The sequence below is a fragment of the Leucoraja erinacea genome, unplaced genomic scaffold, assembly GCF_028641065.1.
Source record: "Leucoraja erinacea ecotype New England unplaced genomic scaffold, Leri_hhj_1 Leri_54S, whole genome shotgun sequence".
Taxonomy (NCBI): domain Eukaryota; kingdom Metazoa; phylum Chordata; class Chondrichthyes; order Rajiformes; family Rajidae; genus Leucoraja; species Leucoraja erinaceus.
This window is the reverse complement of record NW_026576454.1, coordinates 530157-544182: the sequence shown is the minus strand read 5'-3', so window position 1 is coordinate 544182 and position 14026 is coordinate 530157. Positions and strand designations below refer to the sequence as shown.

The following is a 14026-nucleotide window of genomic DNA, read 5'->3' as shown; positions in this document are numbered from 1 at the left end:
AACTTACAATTTTACCAAAGCCAATTAACCTACAAACCTGCATGTCTTTGGAGTGTGAGAGGAAACCAAGGCATCCAAAGAAAGCCCACATGGTACAAATTCCGTGCAGATATCAACCGTAATCAGGTTGGAACCTGGGTCTTTGGCGCTGTGAGGCAGTCACAATACCGCCACGCCACTGTGCCCCTACACTGTACGGATGTTTGCACTTTTCCCCCTGTGACCACACGGCTTTTCTCTAGATGCTCCGGTTTCCTCCCACATTCCCAAAACTTACAGGTTTGTAGGTCAATTGGCTTCTGTAAATTGTAAATTTCACCCAGTGTGCAGGATAGTGTATGAGACAATTGCTGGTCTGAGCAAACTCGGTTGGGCCGAAGGCCCTATATCCACGCCGTATCTCCAAGTCAAAAAGGTGCGATTCCTGCCCACAAACATCACTCGAGGTAGACACAAAATGCTGGAGTAACTTAGTGGGTCAGGCAACCTCTCTGGAGAAAAGGAATAGGTGACGTTTCAGGTCCACCCGAAATGTCACCTAATCCTTTTCTCCAGAGATGTTGCCTGGCCCGTTGAGTTACTCAGGCATTTTGTGTCTATCTTCCGTGTAAACCAGCATCTGAAACATTACTGGAGGAATTTACCTTTACATCCACAGCAATGGATGAAGAAGTTGAGTAGCTCCAGTAGACCAGTCTCCTTGTCCTGTTTGTACAGTTCCAGCCATTCATCGACCAGTGTCTGTGGGTGGGACGTACACCAGTTATAAGGGTGTGAAGAAGGGCCCCGACCCAGAATGTCACCCAGCCTTTTTCTCCAGAAATGCTGCCTGACCTACTGAGTTACTCCAGCACTTTTTGTCTGCACTAACAGCAGCTTTAGTATGGGCATTTACCTCCCAGCCCACCTCAGATGCATTCACTACTTTTCTTGACAGAATCTGGTATTGTTGCGCTCATTACAAAGATATATATTTTTTTCTTGGATTCCAAATTGATGGTCAAGATAACGTTCAATAATTATCACCGCTGTGCCACCATTATACCGTTCCCAATGCAAATTATTTATACACACTCGAACGGCAATGTACTCAGTCACCCACCCTGGCCTGACAATTATATGTTGGTGCATTTGTTTACACCCCAAGAAATATTAGCACATACTATCTACAACATATCAGTTGACCCAAATGTTATTGCCATTATCATGTATCAGTACACTGTGGACGGCTCGATCGCAATCATGTATAGTCTTTCAGTTGACTGGACAGCACGCAACAAAAATGCTCGCTACATGAGACAACAAATTACAATAAACACTAACTGCAGTGTTATTTACCCTCCCAGACACAGGTTAGTCATATTCACAGCAACTGAAAACAATCAAGTAACTGCAATGATCGAAACCCAAAATAACACAGACAAATGATGTAAACGCTCAGCGGGTCAAGCAGCATCTGTGGAAGTGAATGCTTCAGGTCAAAGACTCCTCATTAATCAACCATATAGTGGGGTCACATGGAGAACTCTGGCCTTAAACCGTTCCCTTTGTCCAAGCCTCGTCCACTCTCTCTGCAACTTTGGACAGAAGGAATGGGTGACGTTTTGGGTCAAAACCCTTCTTCAGACTGACTTCGGAGGGGTTGGGGGGAGAGATTGGATTGATAAGGTGAAGTCAAAGGTGTGAAAACAGGGCAAAGGGAATGGAGATCAAGGAAAATGTGGAATCGATCATTGTTAGCTGGGAGGAGGTAACAACAAAGCAAATAGAGATAAAATGTCGTCAGAGACAGTAAGACTGGTCGGAGAACTGGGAAGGGGGAGGGATGGAAAAGCAAGGGTTATTTGAAGTTAGAGAAGTCAATGTTCATACCGCTGGGGTGTAAGCTGCCCAAGTAAAACTCATCTTTCTGTCCTGGGCCTCCTCCATTGTCAGAGTGAGGCCCAGTGCAAATTGGAGGCACAGTACCTCATATTTAGCTTTTCCTTGATCTCCATTCCCTTCGCCCTGCTTTCACACTTCCTTACAAATCTATCTCTCGCCCACTGACGTTAGTCCGAAGAAGGGTCTTGACCCAAAACAATCCCATTCCTTCTCTCCAGAGATGCTGCCTGTCCCGCTGAGTTATTCGAGCATTTTGTATCTATCTTTGGTTTAAACCAGCATCTGCAGTTCCTTTATACACTCTCTGCCACTATCTGGTTTTCTCACATTCCCTGTTTTGACAAAGGCTCCTTGACTGGAAACATTGGTGATTTCTCCTCCTGACAAAGCTGTTCCCAGCAGTTTGTTTTGATAGTCAAAGTAGTGTTGGTATTTTTAATCACCTTCATACTGCATTGAGTATAGAAGTTGGGTGTTACGTTACTTAAACGTTGGTGAGGCCACATTGTGTTCAGTTCTGGTCCCTGTGCTATAGGGAAGATGTTGTCAAGCTTGAAAGGGTTTAGAGAAGATTTACCAGGATGTTGCCAGGACTGAGCTATAGGGAGAGGTTGAGCAGACTGGGGCTTTTTTCCTTGGAGCACTAGAGGATGTGGGGTCATCTTAGAAAAGTGCACAAAATCATGAGAGGAATAGATCAGATGGACGCACAGAGTGGGGCTTCGAGGTCGATGAGCATGAGGGAGAGGAAGACAATGGTGACCCGGCGAGGGGAGCGCCGTGAAGAACAATGGCGACCTGGCGTGGGGGACCATCGTGAATAAGACTGGGGGCCCGGCATGAGAGCCGGTGGGAGAACAAAGGGGAACCTGGTGGAGGTGGGGGCACTCTAGTTTAGAATCCTCTGCCCAGGGAATAAGTCTGCATTTGTTCAGGTGAAGGCGCTGTGCACACGGCAGCCTTTTTCTTTTTGTTTTCACTTTTAATTTCACGTTTTTGTGTACCTTGTGTTGCGATTGTCGGCAGACCAATTTCCCTCCGGGGATGAATAAAGTTTTATCGCAATCGTAATAAGAACCAGAGGACACAAGGTTAAGGTGAGGGGGGAAAGATTTAATGGGAACCCGAGGGGTGCCATTTAAAAAAAAAAAGATTTTTACAAAGGGTGATGAGTGTATGGAACAAGTTGCCGGAGGAGGCAGTTGAGGCAGGTACTACTACAATATTTAAGAAATATTTAGACAGGTACATGGATGGGATAGGTTTATGTTGGGGAAGTCCAGGACAAGGGGGTCACAGCTTAAGGATAAGGGGGAAATCCTTTAAAACCGAGATGGGAAAAACTTTTTTCACACAGAGAGTGGTGAATCTCTGGAACTCTCTGCCACAGAGGGTAGTCGAGGCCAGTTCATTGGCTATATTTAAGAGGGAGTTAGATGTGGCCCTTGTGGGATCAGAGGGTATGGAGAGAAGGCAGGTACGGGATACTGAGTTGGATGATCAGCCATGATCATATTGAATGGCGATGCAGGCTCGAAGGGCCGAATGGCCTACTCCTGCACCTAATTTCTATGTTTCTATGTTTAGCGGAATATGGGACAAACGCAGGCAGGTGGGGCTAGTGAAGATGGGGCATGTTGGCTAGAGGGAGCAAGTTGGGCCGAAGGGTCTCTTCCCACGGCGTATGACTATGACTATCCCCATCTTCTCGAGCCTTTTCTTTACTGAGACATACCTTAAGAAGATTTCCAGGACATCCCTTTTCTCCCAAGAAATCCTCCTTTCCTGCATTATATCTGAAACCAAAGACACTCCAACCACCACTCCCATGTAAAGGAGGCATCAAGCACATACCTGCATGGCACTCTTTGCCAATTTTACTGCCTCAAATAAGTTGTTGGCGTCTTTTTTCTGGTTTTGAGCAGAGTTGTTCAGCTTCGACTCCTGTCCTGGTTTCCTGGAGGACTGGAAATGCAAGAAACATTGAGTTAATGTGGAAGACAGACACAATAGCTGGAGTAACTCAACGGTATAGGCAGCCTCTCTGGAGAGAAGTAATGGGTGATGTTTCGGATCAAAGCCCTTCTTCAGCCACCTCTACAGAGATGCTGCCTTACCCGCTGAGCTACTTCAGCATTTTGTGGCTATCTTCGATTTAAACCAGCATCTGCAGTTCCCAGAGTTCATGTGGACATTTAGTTCAGAGATACAGCGAGGAAACAGGGCTGTCAGCCTAGTGTCCGTACCGACCAGTGATCCCTGCACACTTGCACTATCCTACACACACTTGAGACAATCTACAATGATACCAAGCCAATTAGCCGACAAACCTATATGTTTTTGGAGTGCGGGAAGAAACTGGAGCTTCCGGGGAAAACCCACGCAGGTCATGGGAAGGACTCTGTACAAACAAGCACCCATGGTCAGGATCAAACCCGGATCTCCGGCGCTGTGAGGTGTCAACTCTACCGCTGCGCCACCGTGGCTTGAAGTACATTTTTAAAATGCTATCAAGATTTCTGCCTCTCATGGTGTTCCACATGCTCGACACCATATATTTGGGATGAAACATTCTCCTCTTCCGCTCCAGATCGTACAACCTGGAAACAGATCATTCAGCCCACCATCCAAGCCGACCATCAAGCACCCACCGATGTCAATTCTATTTTATTCGCCCCACATCCTCATCAACTCTCCCAAATGTTTACTACTCTCTATACACTAGAAGTTAGTTCTCTCTCCCCTCTGGGAGAGGTACAGAAGTGTGAAAACGCACACCGTCGATTCAAGGACAGTTTCTTCACAGCTATTATCACCAACGAGGGAGTGGTCAAGATCTACCATCTACCTCATCGGAGACCCGAGACTATCTTTAATCGGACTTCACCTTGCATTAAACGTTATTCCTTTTATCTGTACACTGTGGATGGCTTGATGGTAAGCAGGTAGTCTTTCCGCTGACTGGAAAACAGGCAACAAAAAAGCTTTTCATTGTACCTCAGTCCATGTGACAATAAACTATCCACATATTAGCAACGGCCATTTAACCCAATAGATAGCTGGGAAACCGGAGCATCCAGAGGAAACCCACAGGGAGAACGTGCAAACTCCACACAAGCAGCACCCGGTGGTCAGATCCCAATCTCCTGGGTGACTGGAACTACGAGGCAGCAGCTGTACCATTGTATGACTCTTGCTCTGCAGATCACATTAAACTTATCTCAACAGCAATATATCTCTAACTCCAGTCCAGACAATCTTTCTTCAGAGCTGAAATGAGCCAGTTCTAGAAGCTGAATGAGGCCACTCGGCCCATCAAGTCTACTCCGCCATTCAGTCATGACTGATCCATCTTCCACTCTCAACCTCATTCTCCAGCCATCTGCACATAACTCCTGACACCCGTACTAATCAAGAATCTGTCAACCTCCACCTTAAAAATAAATATCCATTGACTTGGCCTCCACCACCATCTGTGGCAATGAATTCCACAGATGTACCACCCTCTGACTAAAGAAATTCCTCCTCATCCCCTCCTCGACCCGAAACGTTGCCTATTCCTTCTCTATGTAGATGCTGCCTCATCCGCTGAATTCCTCCAGCATTTTTTGTCCACCTTCATATTTTAACCCAATCATTCCATAAGTTCTGAAAATATCTTTGCAAATTCCCTTGGTGCTTTGTCTCGGACTGCCACATGCTTCAAACAATGTAGTAGACAGATGTGGCACCAAAACCGATAATCGGATTATCTAACCATATCCTACATTATTACCATTTTATTCTCACTACATTCCCACCAACTCTCACTAGATTATATCACTCCATAAACAGTAGGGACAATTTACAGTGGCCAATTGATCAGAAACTTACACCTTTGGAACATAAGAGAAAACGGGAGCAATCACAGAAATTTGATGCAGTTACAGAGAGAGAAAATGTGCAAGAAAATAGACACAAAGTGCTGGAGTAACACTGTGGGTCAGGCATCTCTGGAGAAAAAGGATGGGTGACGTTTCAGGACTGGACCTTCATGCGACATATTTTGTTCACCAGTCTGATTCCTGGGATGTCAGGACTTTCATATGAAGAAAGACTGGATAGACTCGGCTTGTACTCGCTAGAATTTAGAAGATTGAGGGGGGATCTTATAGAAACTTACAAAATTCTTAAGGGGTTGGATAGGCTAGATGCAGGAAGATTGTTCTCGATGTTGGGGAAGAACTGAACAAGGGGTCACAGTTTAAGGACAAAGGGGAAATGTTTTAGGACCGAGATGAGAAAAATATTTTTTACAGTGGTGAATCTCTGGAATTCTCTGCCACAGAATGTAGTCGAGGCCAGTTCATTGGCTATATTTAAGAGGGAGTTAGATGTGGCCCTTGTGGCTAAAGGGATCAGGGGGTATGGAGAGAAGGCAGGTACAGGATACTGAGTTGGATGATCAGCCATGATCATATTGAATGGCAGTGCAGGCTCAAAGGGCCGAATGGCCTACCTCTGCACCTATTTTCTATGTTTCTATGTATCGGAAACAGGGAGGTCAAGGTGGATGGGAAAAACGCAAGGGTTCTGTATCAGGAAGGGGGTGGTCAGGGCGGATGGTAAAATTCTGTTTTGGAAAGAGGGAGGTCAGAGAGGGTGATGGAAATCTGTACTGGAAACTTAATCTACATCAGTAACACGAGAGAATGTGCAAAATTCACATTCAAAATAAACAGTCACTCTGTACTCACAGTCACCTGATTCTGCGGCTTGGCACGGACACTTTAATAACTGGCACTGGCCACTCAAATCAGCTGCCCTGGACATTGTTATGATTGGTTTTACTGTATTTTAACGTTGTTGTTTTTACCTGCTTTTAATTATTTATACTGTTCCATCAGGGACTGGATTGTTTTTAGTGTTATTATGTGTGAAATGTTTTAAATTTCATGTGCGATGCTCCGGTATTCCCTGGGAAACGTCTTTTCATTTGCACTGTACAACTGTTGCTTGCAAGATGACAATAAAGGTTGATTGATTGATTGAAACTCCATTCACCGCACTAGAGGTCAGGATTGAACCCAGCTCTTTGCACCAAGCTGAACCACTGACCAGAACTACAAATAGCACTTCACTGGTGGCCGATTTTATGCAGCTCCACTATTTCACATATTTCATATCTCAGATGAAAGTAGAAACTGGCATCTACTGAGAGCGGTGAATCTGTGGAATTCTTTGCCACAGAAAGCTGTTGAGGCCAAGAAAGTGGGTATATTTAAGGCAGAGATGGACAGATTCTTGATTAGTATGGGTGTCAGAGGCTGTGGGGGAGAAGGCAGGAGAATGGGGTTCGGAGGGAGTAATAGATCAGCCATGATTGAATGGCAGAGTAGACTTGATGGGCCGAATGGCCTAATTCTGCTTCCATCACATGATCATCACCTATGGCCACCAGACCATCTACGGCCTTGTCACCTTTCACACAATAGGGACGGTTTCAACTTGACACTAGAGCACACAGACTCCGTCTCAATGTCCCAGACTATCACATCACCTCCCACACCATAGGCAGGGTGGTGCAGCGGGTAGGGTTGCTGCCTTATGGCGCCAGAGACCCAGGTTCGATCCTGACCAGTTTCCTCCCAGACTACAAAGACACAGGTATGTAGGTTAATTGGCGTGATCTTAATGTAAATTGTCCCTAGTGTGTGTAGGATAGTGTTAATATGTGGGGATCACTGGTCGGTGCAGACTCGTTGGGCCAAAGGGCCTGTTTCCGTGCTGTATCTCTCAACTAAACCATCAATACATTAAATGCCAAATCCCAGTTTGCAAACACAAAACTGAGCATAGCTTTGATCCGAAGATCTCAGCAAACTTCTTAAGCTCTATCCCTTGCTGCTGGGGCCGCTGAGAACAATGGTGGGAACCCGCGGCAGGTGATGCCGAGACCGATCGGGGACCCGGCGTGATAGTTGGAGGGGAACACAGAGAAGGAAAGGGGATCGGCGCGGGTTGGGGGGGGGGGGGGGTGGTGGGGGAAGGCATGCTGCTACGTGCGACAGTAGGGAGAAGATAGTACTGTTCGGTACTTTTGTGATTTTATCGGCCACCAATACGCGTTGACAAGTGTACTGCCTAGGTTTTATGCACAACAAAGCATTTCATTGTAGGTACACAAAAATGCTGGAGAAACTCAGCGGGTGCAGCTGCATCTATGGAGCGAAGGAAATAGGCAATGTTTCGGGCCGAACCCCTTCTTCAGACTTCTGAAGAAGGGTTTCGGCCCGAAACGTTGCCGAGTCTGAAGAAGGGTTTCGGCCCGAAACGTTGCCTATTTCCTTCGCTCCATAGATGCAGCTGCACCCGCTGGGTTTCTCCAGCATTTTTGTGTACCTTCGATTTTCCAGCATCTGCAGTTCCTTCTTAAAAGCATTTCACTGTACCTAGGTACATGTGACAATAAAGTATTGTGCACTCATTCATTCTCACTCTGTGAAGCCTTCATCTTTCATTCAACTTTGTCATTTCCAGCCACTGCTCTGACTCTGGCAGCCGATCTGCGATTAATTCATTATTAAAAGCAATATATAAATCAGAGTAATAAGGCCATAGAGGGTTAATCTGCAAATGGCAGAAGCCTCCTCTACTGCCACGATTTACCTGCATGGCACTTTTGTGCGGTTTGATTGTCACAGACAAGTCACTGACTTCGTGGTCACGATCCATCCACACCCGGCGAACCTTTTTTTCCGTTGTCTGGTTATTATCCGCCAACACTCGTTTTGGTCTCTTAGAAAGCTGCCAATAGATTGTGAGGAATAATGGGGATAGATTAACAAAACGAACGGCATTTACAATATCGAAAGAGACAAATGGTCTAATTTTCCTTAAAGATCGACACAAAGTGCGGGAGTCTATCTTTGGGATAAACCAGCATCTGCAGTTGTTTGTTTCTACATACGGTCTAACTTGTTTAATTTAGAAATACAGCGAGGAAACAGGCCCTTCAGCCCACCGAATCCACACCATCAGCTTTCCCCGTACACTAGCACTATCCTACACACTAGGGACAATTTACAATACACCCCCCCACATTCCACTTCATCTAACACTATCAGCATGGCCCTATCCAAGTTCTCAATTGTATCCATTCAATTCACAACTGCTCCATGGTGGCAGGTAAAACCTTTTCACCTTCTGCGCAAGGATGTTTCTCCCACGTTGCAATTAAATGTTAAACAGCCTTTCCAAATGTATGTTTCTTATACTGTCTCTTGAAAAGGGAAACAAAGAAAATCATATTGTCACATATTTTTGTGTCATTTGTCTGTTCTCCTGTAACTGCTGAAATCAAACTCTTACTGAGAACATTTCTTGATAGCTGAACCTTCAGCTCTGATGAACGCTTCTCGTTCCAAATTCATAAGGAGCAGAATTAGGCCATTCGGCCCATTAAATCTACTCCACCATTCAATCACAGCCGATCTATCTTTCCTTCTCAACCCCATTCTCCTGCCTTCTCCCTATAACCCCTGACACAGGTAATAATCATATTTTATCATCCAACTTGATCCTTCTGTACTTTCTTTGGCCCCTCCACATCCTTTTCACAATCTGGAGACCAAAAGTGCAGATTTTGCCAATGTCCCAAGTGTTGTCGAACCAGAACTTCGTGGAAATGTGACCAAAGCTGTTTTTCGCTCAAGAAATACCCACTGCTCTGCATGTTTCTTGGGGGGGGGGGGGGGGGGGGGTAGGCCATGGTTCACAAACCGGATAAGTCTGGACATTTAGAGTAACCCATTGCAAACCTGCACCCTCCCCCTTGGCCACAAGGGCCCATCTATCCTCTTAAATATAGCCAATAACTGGCCTCAAGGATTTGAGTATAGGAGATTCAGGGAGGTTCTCTCCTCATGCAGGATTGTACAGGCTGTCTTGTCCTGAGACCCCAACCTGGAGTATTGCGTACAGTTTTAAGAATTTTGGTCTCCTAATCTGAGGAAAGACTGCATTCTTGCCACAGAGGGCGTACAGAGAGGGTTCACCAGACTGAATCAGACTGATTCCTGGGATGTCAGGACTTTCATATGAAGAAAGACTGGATAGACTTGACTTGTACTCCCTAGAATGTAGAAGATTGAAGGGGGGATCTTATAGGAACTTACAAAATTCTTAAAGGGTTGGACAGGCTAGATGCAGGAAGATTGTTCCCGATGTTGGGGAAGTCCAGACCAAGGGGTCACAGTTTAAGGATAAGGGGGAAATCTTTTAGGACCGAGATGAGAAAAACATTTTTCACACAGAGAGTGGTGAATCTCTGTAATTCTCTGCCACAGAAGGTAGTTGAGGTCAGTTCCTTGGCTATATTTAAGAGGGAGTTAGATGTGGCCCTTGTGGTTAAAGGTATCAAGGGGTTAGGAAAGAAGGCAGGTACAGGATACTGAGTTGGATGATCAGCCATGATCATGTTGAATGGCAGTGCAGGCTTGAAGGGCCGAATGGCCTACTCCTGCACCTATTTCCTATGTTTCTGTTACCCAATTTGGAATCTTTTCAGAGCGGTGCAGTAACAGAAACAGGCCCGTTGGCCCAACTTGGCCATGACAAACAGCTTTCCACAAGGTTGCCTGCTGTCCTTGGTCTTTTTATGAGAAAATGTCATCCTATATGTTTTCAATCTCTCAATTAAATACTTATTTTGCACGTTAGTGAACAGGGACCATTTGTGTACACTGGTGTTCCCAGTAACACCACCAGGACAACTGGCCTTCATGGTCAGATCAAGATCTTTGTGCTTAAAACTGCGACTTGAAAATGGTGCCAAACTGGCGATGCTGCATACTGTGTTTGTGTGCTGCTGCTATACACTTCAACTGTATCTGTGATGTTTATTAATATCTATCCAAGTGTATCGTGATACTTGTATTGAACTGTATACGAAAATAAATTTCACTGCCCCTTCATGTGAGAAATAAAGTTTGGCCGTTGGACAATTTCATCTTCCCCTCCCAACTAAACCAGGTGGAAACCAGTTACCACTATCTAAATGTCCAAGCCCCAGATTCTGTTTTTTGCTTTGTAGGTACTTGCCCCCTGAACTCCACTTTAGTAATTCGGGGTGAATGTGAGAAAATGGATTAGCCGTTCATGACGCAGAACTGTGAGCCACAGTAGTGTCAACAATCAGTCTGGTCCAGAAGCAGGAGTGAGGAATATTAACAATGTGGTCTCGTAAAGATCACAACCCTACAGCGGTTCATCGAACACCCACTCATGAGACTCACTGAGCAGAATGATTTGGATACAATGAACCCCAATGTTATTATTGCAGGGGAACAGCAGATATCGCCATACACAGCTCATCTTCCATCCACCAATAGGTTCCAGTACCCACCTGCATCAGTGATTTGGATGGACTGACGCTCACAGATATCTTACTGGAGTCTTGATCACTGTCTGAAAACATCATATCGTTCTCCTTGTCGGTCAATGCTCGCTTTGGTCTCCTGGAGAGCTAACAAGAAAACGGGTAGGTGAGATTACGCAGATTTAACAGAGGCTATATTCATGCATAATATTAATTTTAGACATCAAAGATACCGAGCAGAAACGGACCCTTCAGCTCACTGAGTCAGTGCAGACCATCGAACACAATCCTACACACTAGGGATTTATAATTTACAATTAACAGAAGCTAATTAACCCACAAACCTGTAGGTCTTTGGAGTGTGGGTGGAAACCGGAGCACCCAGAGAAAACCCACGTGTTCCCAGGGAGAACATACGAACTCCACACAGACAGCGGCTGTAGTCAGGATTGCACCCGGGTCTCTGGCGCTGTAAGGCAGTAACTCCACCGCTGCGCCACTGTGCCCTCCCCGAGAATGTGACAACCAGCAGCAAATGGCACAGCTGGTAAGAGTTGTTGCCTCGCAGCGCCAGAGACGCTGAATCAAAAGTAGCTACAATTCATCCCCAAACCACCACCAAGAACGAAGCTGCTGAACATACATCGCTCCAGTTCCACCCTCCACCTTCCTATCCTTGTCTTTGCTAATCCTGTCAAAAATAATTAATCACAATAGTAATTACACTGTCAATTTCCAACAGCTGATGGAACTGTTGCCACACAGGACAGAAAATCAGGTTTGATCTGTGTGGAGTTTGCATGCCCACGTGGGTTTCCTCCGGGTGCTGCAGTTTCCTCCCACATCCAAAAGATGTGCGGGTTTGTAGGTTAACTGGCCCTCTGCAAATTGCCACCGATGTGTAAGGAGTAGACGAGAAAGTGGGATAACATGGAACCAGTGTGAACAGGTGATTGATGGTCTGCGTGGACTTGGTGATCCGAAAGGGCCTGTTTTAATGCTGCATTTCTAAAAACTACATTAAAAAAGGTGTGACATTGTCCAGCAGACCAACTTTGATGTGTCCATCTAAAATTACACCCAAAAAAAGGATCGGATACGTCATTGCCTTTAATTGCATACTCCCAATTTTATTATGTCAAGAATTACTGAATTTTGCCATTGCTACAATAAAGGAACAGTAATATATTTTAAATCCATATAATGTGGCCTATCAAATCAGTGCCAGCTCTGTGCAATCCTTTTGCTCCCCATGCTTTCCCAAAGTAATAGTCAAATTATAACAAATTATTAGAATAGCTAATTCTTTAGGAAAGCTGAACATCATTAAAGCAGGTCGACTTGGGTTTACAAAAGGTAAATCACATTTTTAAAATGTGCTCAAATTCCTTGAGTGGCAGCACAGTGGCGCAGCGGTAGAGTTGCTGCCTTACAACGCCAGAGACCCAGGTTTGATTCTAACTGGGTGCTGTATGTGCGGAGTTTGTACATTCTCCCCGTGACCTGCATGGGTTTTCCCCGGGTGCTTCGTTTCCTCCCACATTCCAAAGACGTAGGTTAATTGGCTTCGGTATAGATTGTAAATTGTCCCTGGTGTGTTGGATAGTGTGTAGGGAGATTGCTGGTCTGCACTGAATCAGTGGACCAAAGGGCCCGTTTCCACACTGAACTCAACCATAAGGGTAACAGGGAATGTTGATAGAGGGGAACCCATAGAAATAATGCATTTTGATCTCCAAAAGTTGTCATATAAGTTTTGGAGAATGCGTTAAACTAGAATAAAAACTGGCCATCTGTTGAAAAAAATTGATAATTTTCCCAATTGGATTAAAATAACTAATGGAGTACCCAAGGGATTTGCTTTTAGCCCATAAATGTTCATTGTCTATATTAATGACCAGCAAGAAAGAACAGTGTGCAATATTTCCAATTTTAGAATGATACGAAAATAGGTGGAACGCCGTTCTGCGAAAAGAACAGTAATTCTGCACACGATATAGAATGAATAAGTGGACAAAAGACTGGGAAATTGAGTTTTGAATCAGGTAGTGCAAGGTCATACATTTTGGTAAATAAATCAAAAAGCAGATTATCCAAGTTGAGAGCACCTTCAAGTGAGTAAAATGCACAAGATAGACACAAAATTCTGGAACTCAGTGGGTCAGGCAGCATCTCTGGAGAGAAGGAATAGGTGGCATTTCGGGTCGAGATCCTTCTTGTATTCCTTTTCTCCAGAGATGCTGCTGGAGCCGCTGAGTTACTCCATCATTTTGTGTCCATCTTCAGTGTAAACCAGCATCTGCAGTTCCTTCCGACACAATCTACACAAGGTATTCTAGTATATGAATCACAGCTAGCAAACAGGTCCTGCAATGCCTACAGCATTTTGCCCTTTACCGTAGAAGAGTTTAAAAATAGGGAGATGTTGTTGCAATTATACAGGTTGCCCCCTGGAATATTGCATACAGGCCCTTCAGCCCACTGAGTCCATGCAAACCATTGCTCACCTATTCACTCTAATTATTTTATACAACTTTTGCATCCACTCCTTACAGAGCCCATTAATTTAGCCCGCAAGTCTTTGGAGTGTGAGGGGAAACTGGAAGAAACCCAGACGGTCACAGGGAGAACGTGCAAACTCCACAAGGGCAGCATCCAAGGTCAGGATCATAACTATGTTTTGGGCATTGTGAGGCAGCAGCACTACCCGCTGCACTACGGTGCCACCCTCAAATGAGAGCATTACTGCCGAGCTTGTGTTGCTGAATGAGCTGTTATCGATAG

General features: G+C 45.1%; 1 protein-coding gene across 2 annotated transcripts in view; it reads right to left on the bottom strand.

Annotated features, from left to right (window-relative positions):
- LOC129694117 (cohesin subunit SA-2-like) overlaps positions 1–14026 on the bottom strand; it is a 102201-nt gene that overhangs the window by 75178 nt on the left and 12997 nt on the right. For both annotated transcript variants that reach the window (XM_055630837.1, XM_055630838.1), the window contains exons 5-8: positions 11270–11389; positions 8533–8670; positions 3739–3849; positions 645–741 (exon numbers count right to left, since the gene is read on the bottom strand). In XM_055630837.1, coding sequence (XP_055486812.1) covers positions 645–741; positions 3739–3849; positions 8533–8670; positions 11270–11389 — 466 coding nt within the window. The remainder of the gene's footprint in view (positions 1–644; positions 742–3738; positions 3850–8532; positions 8671–11269; positions 11390–14026) is intronic.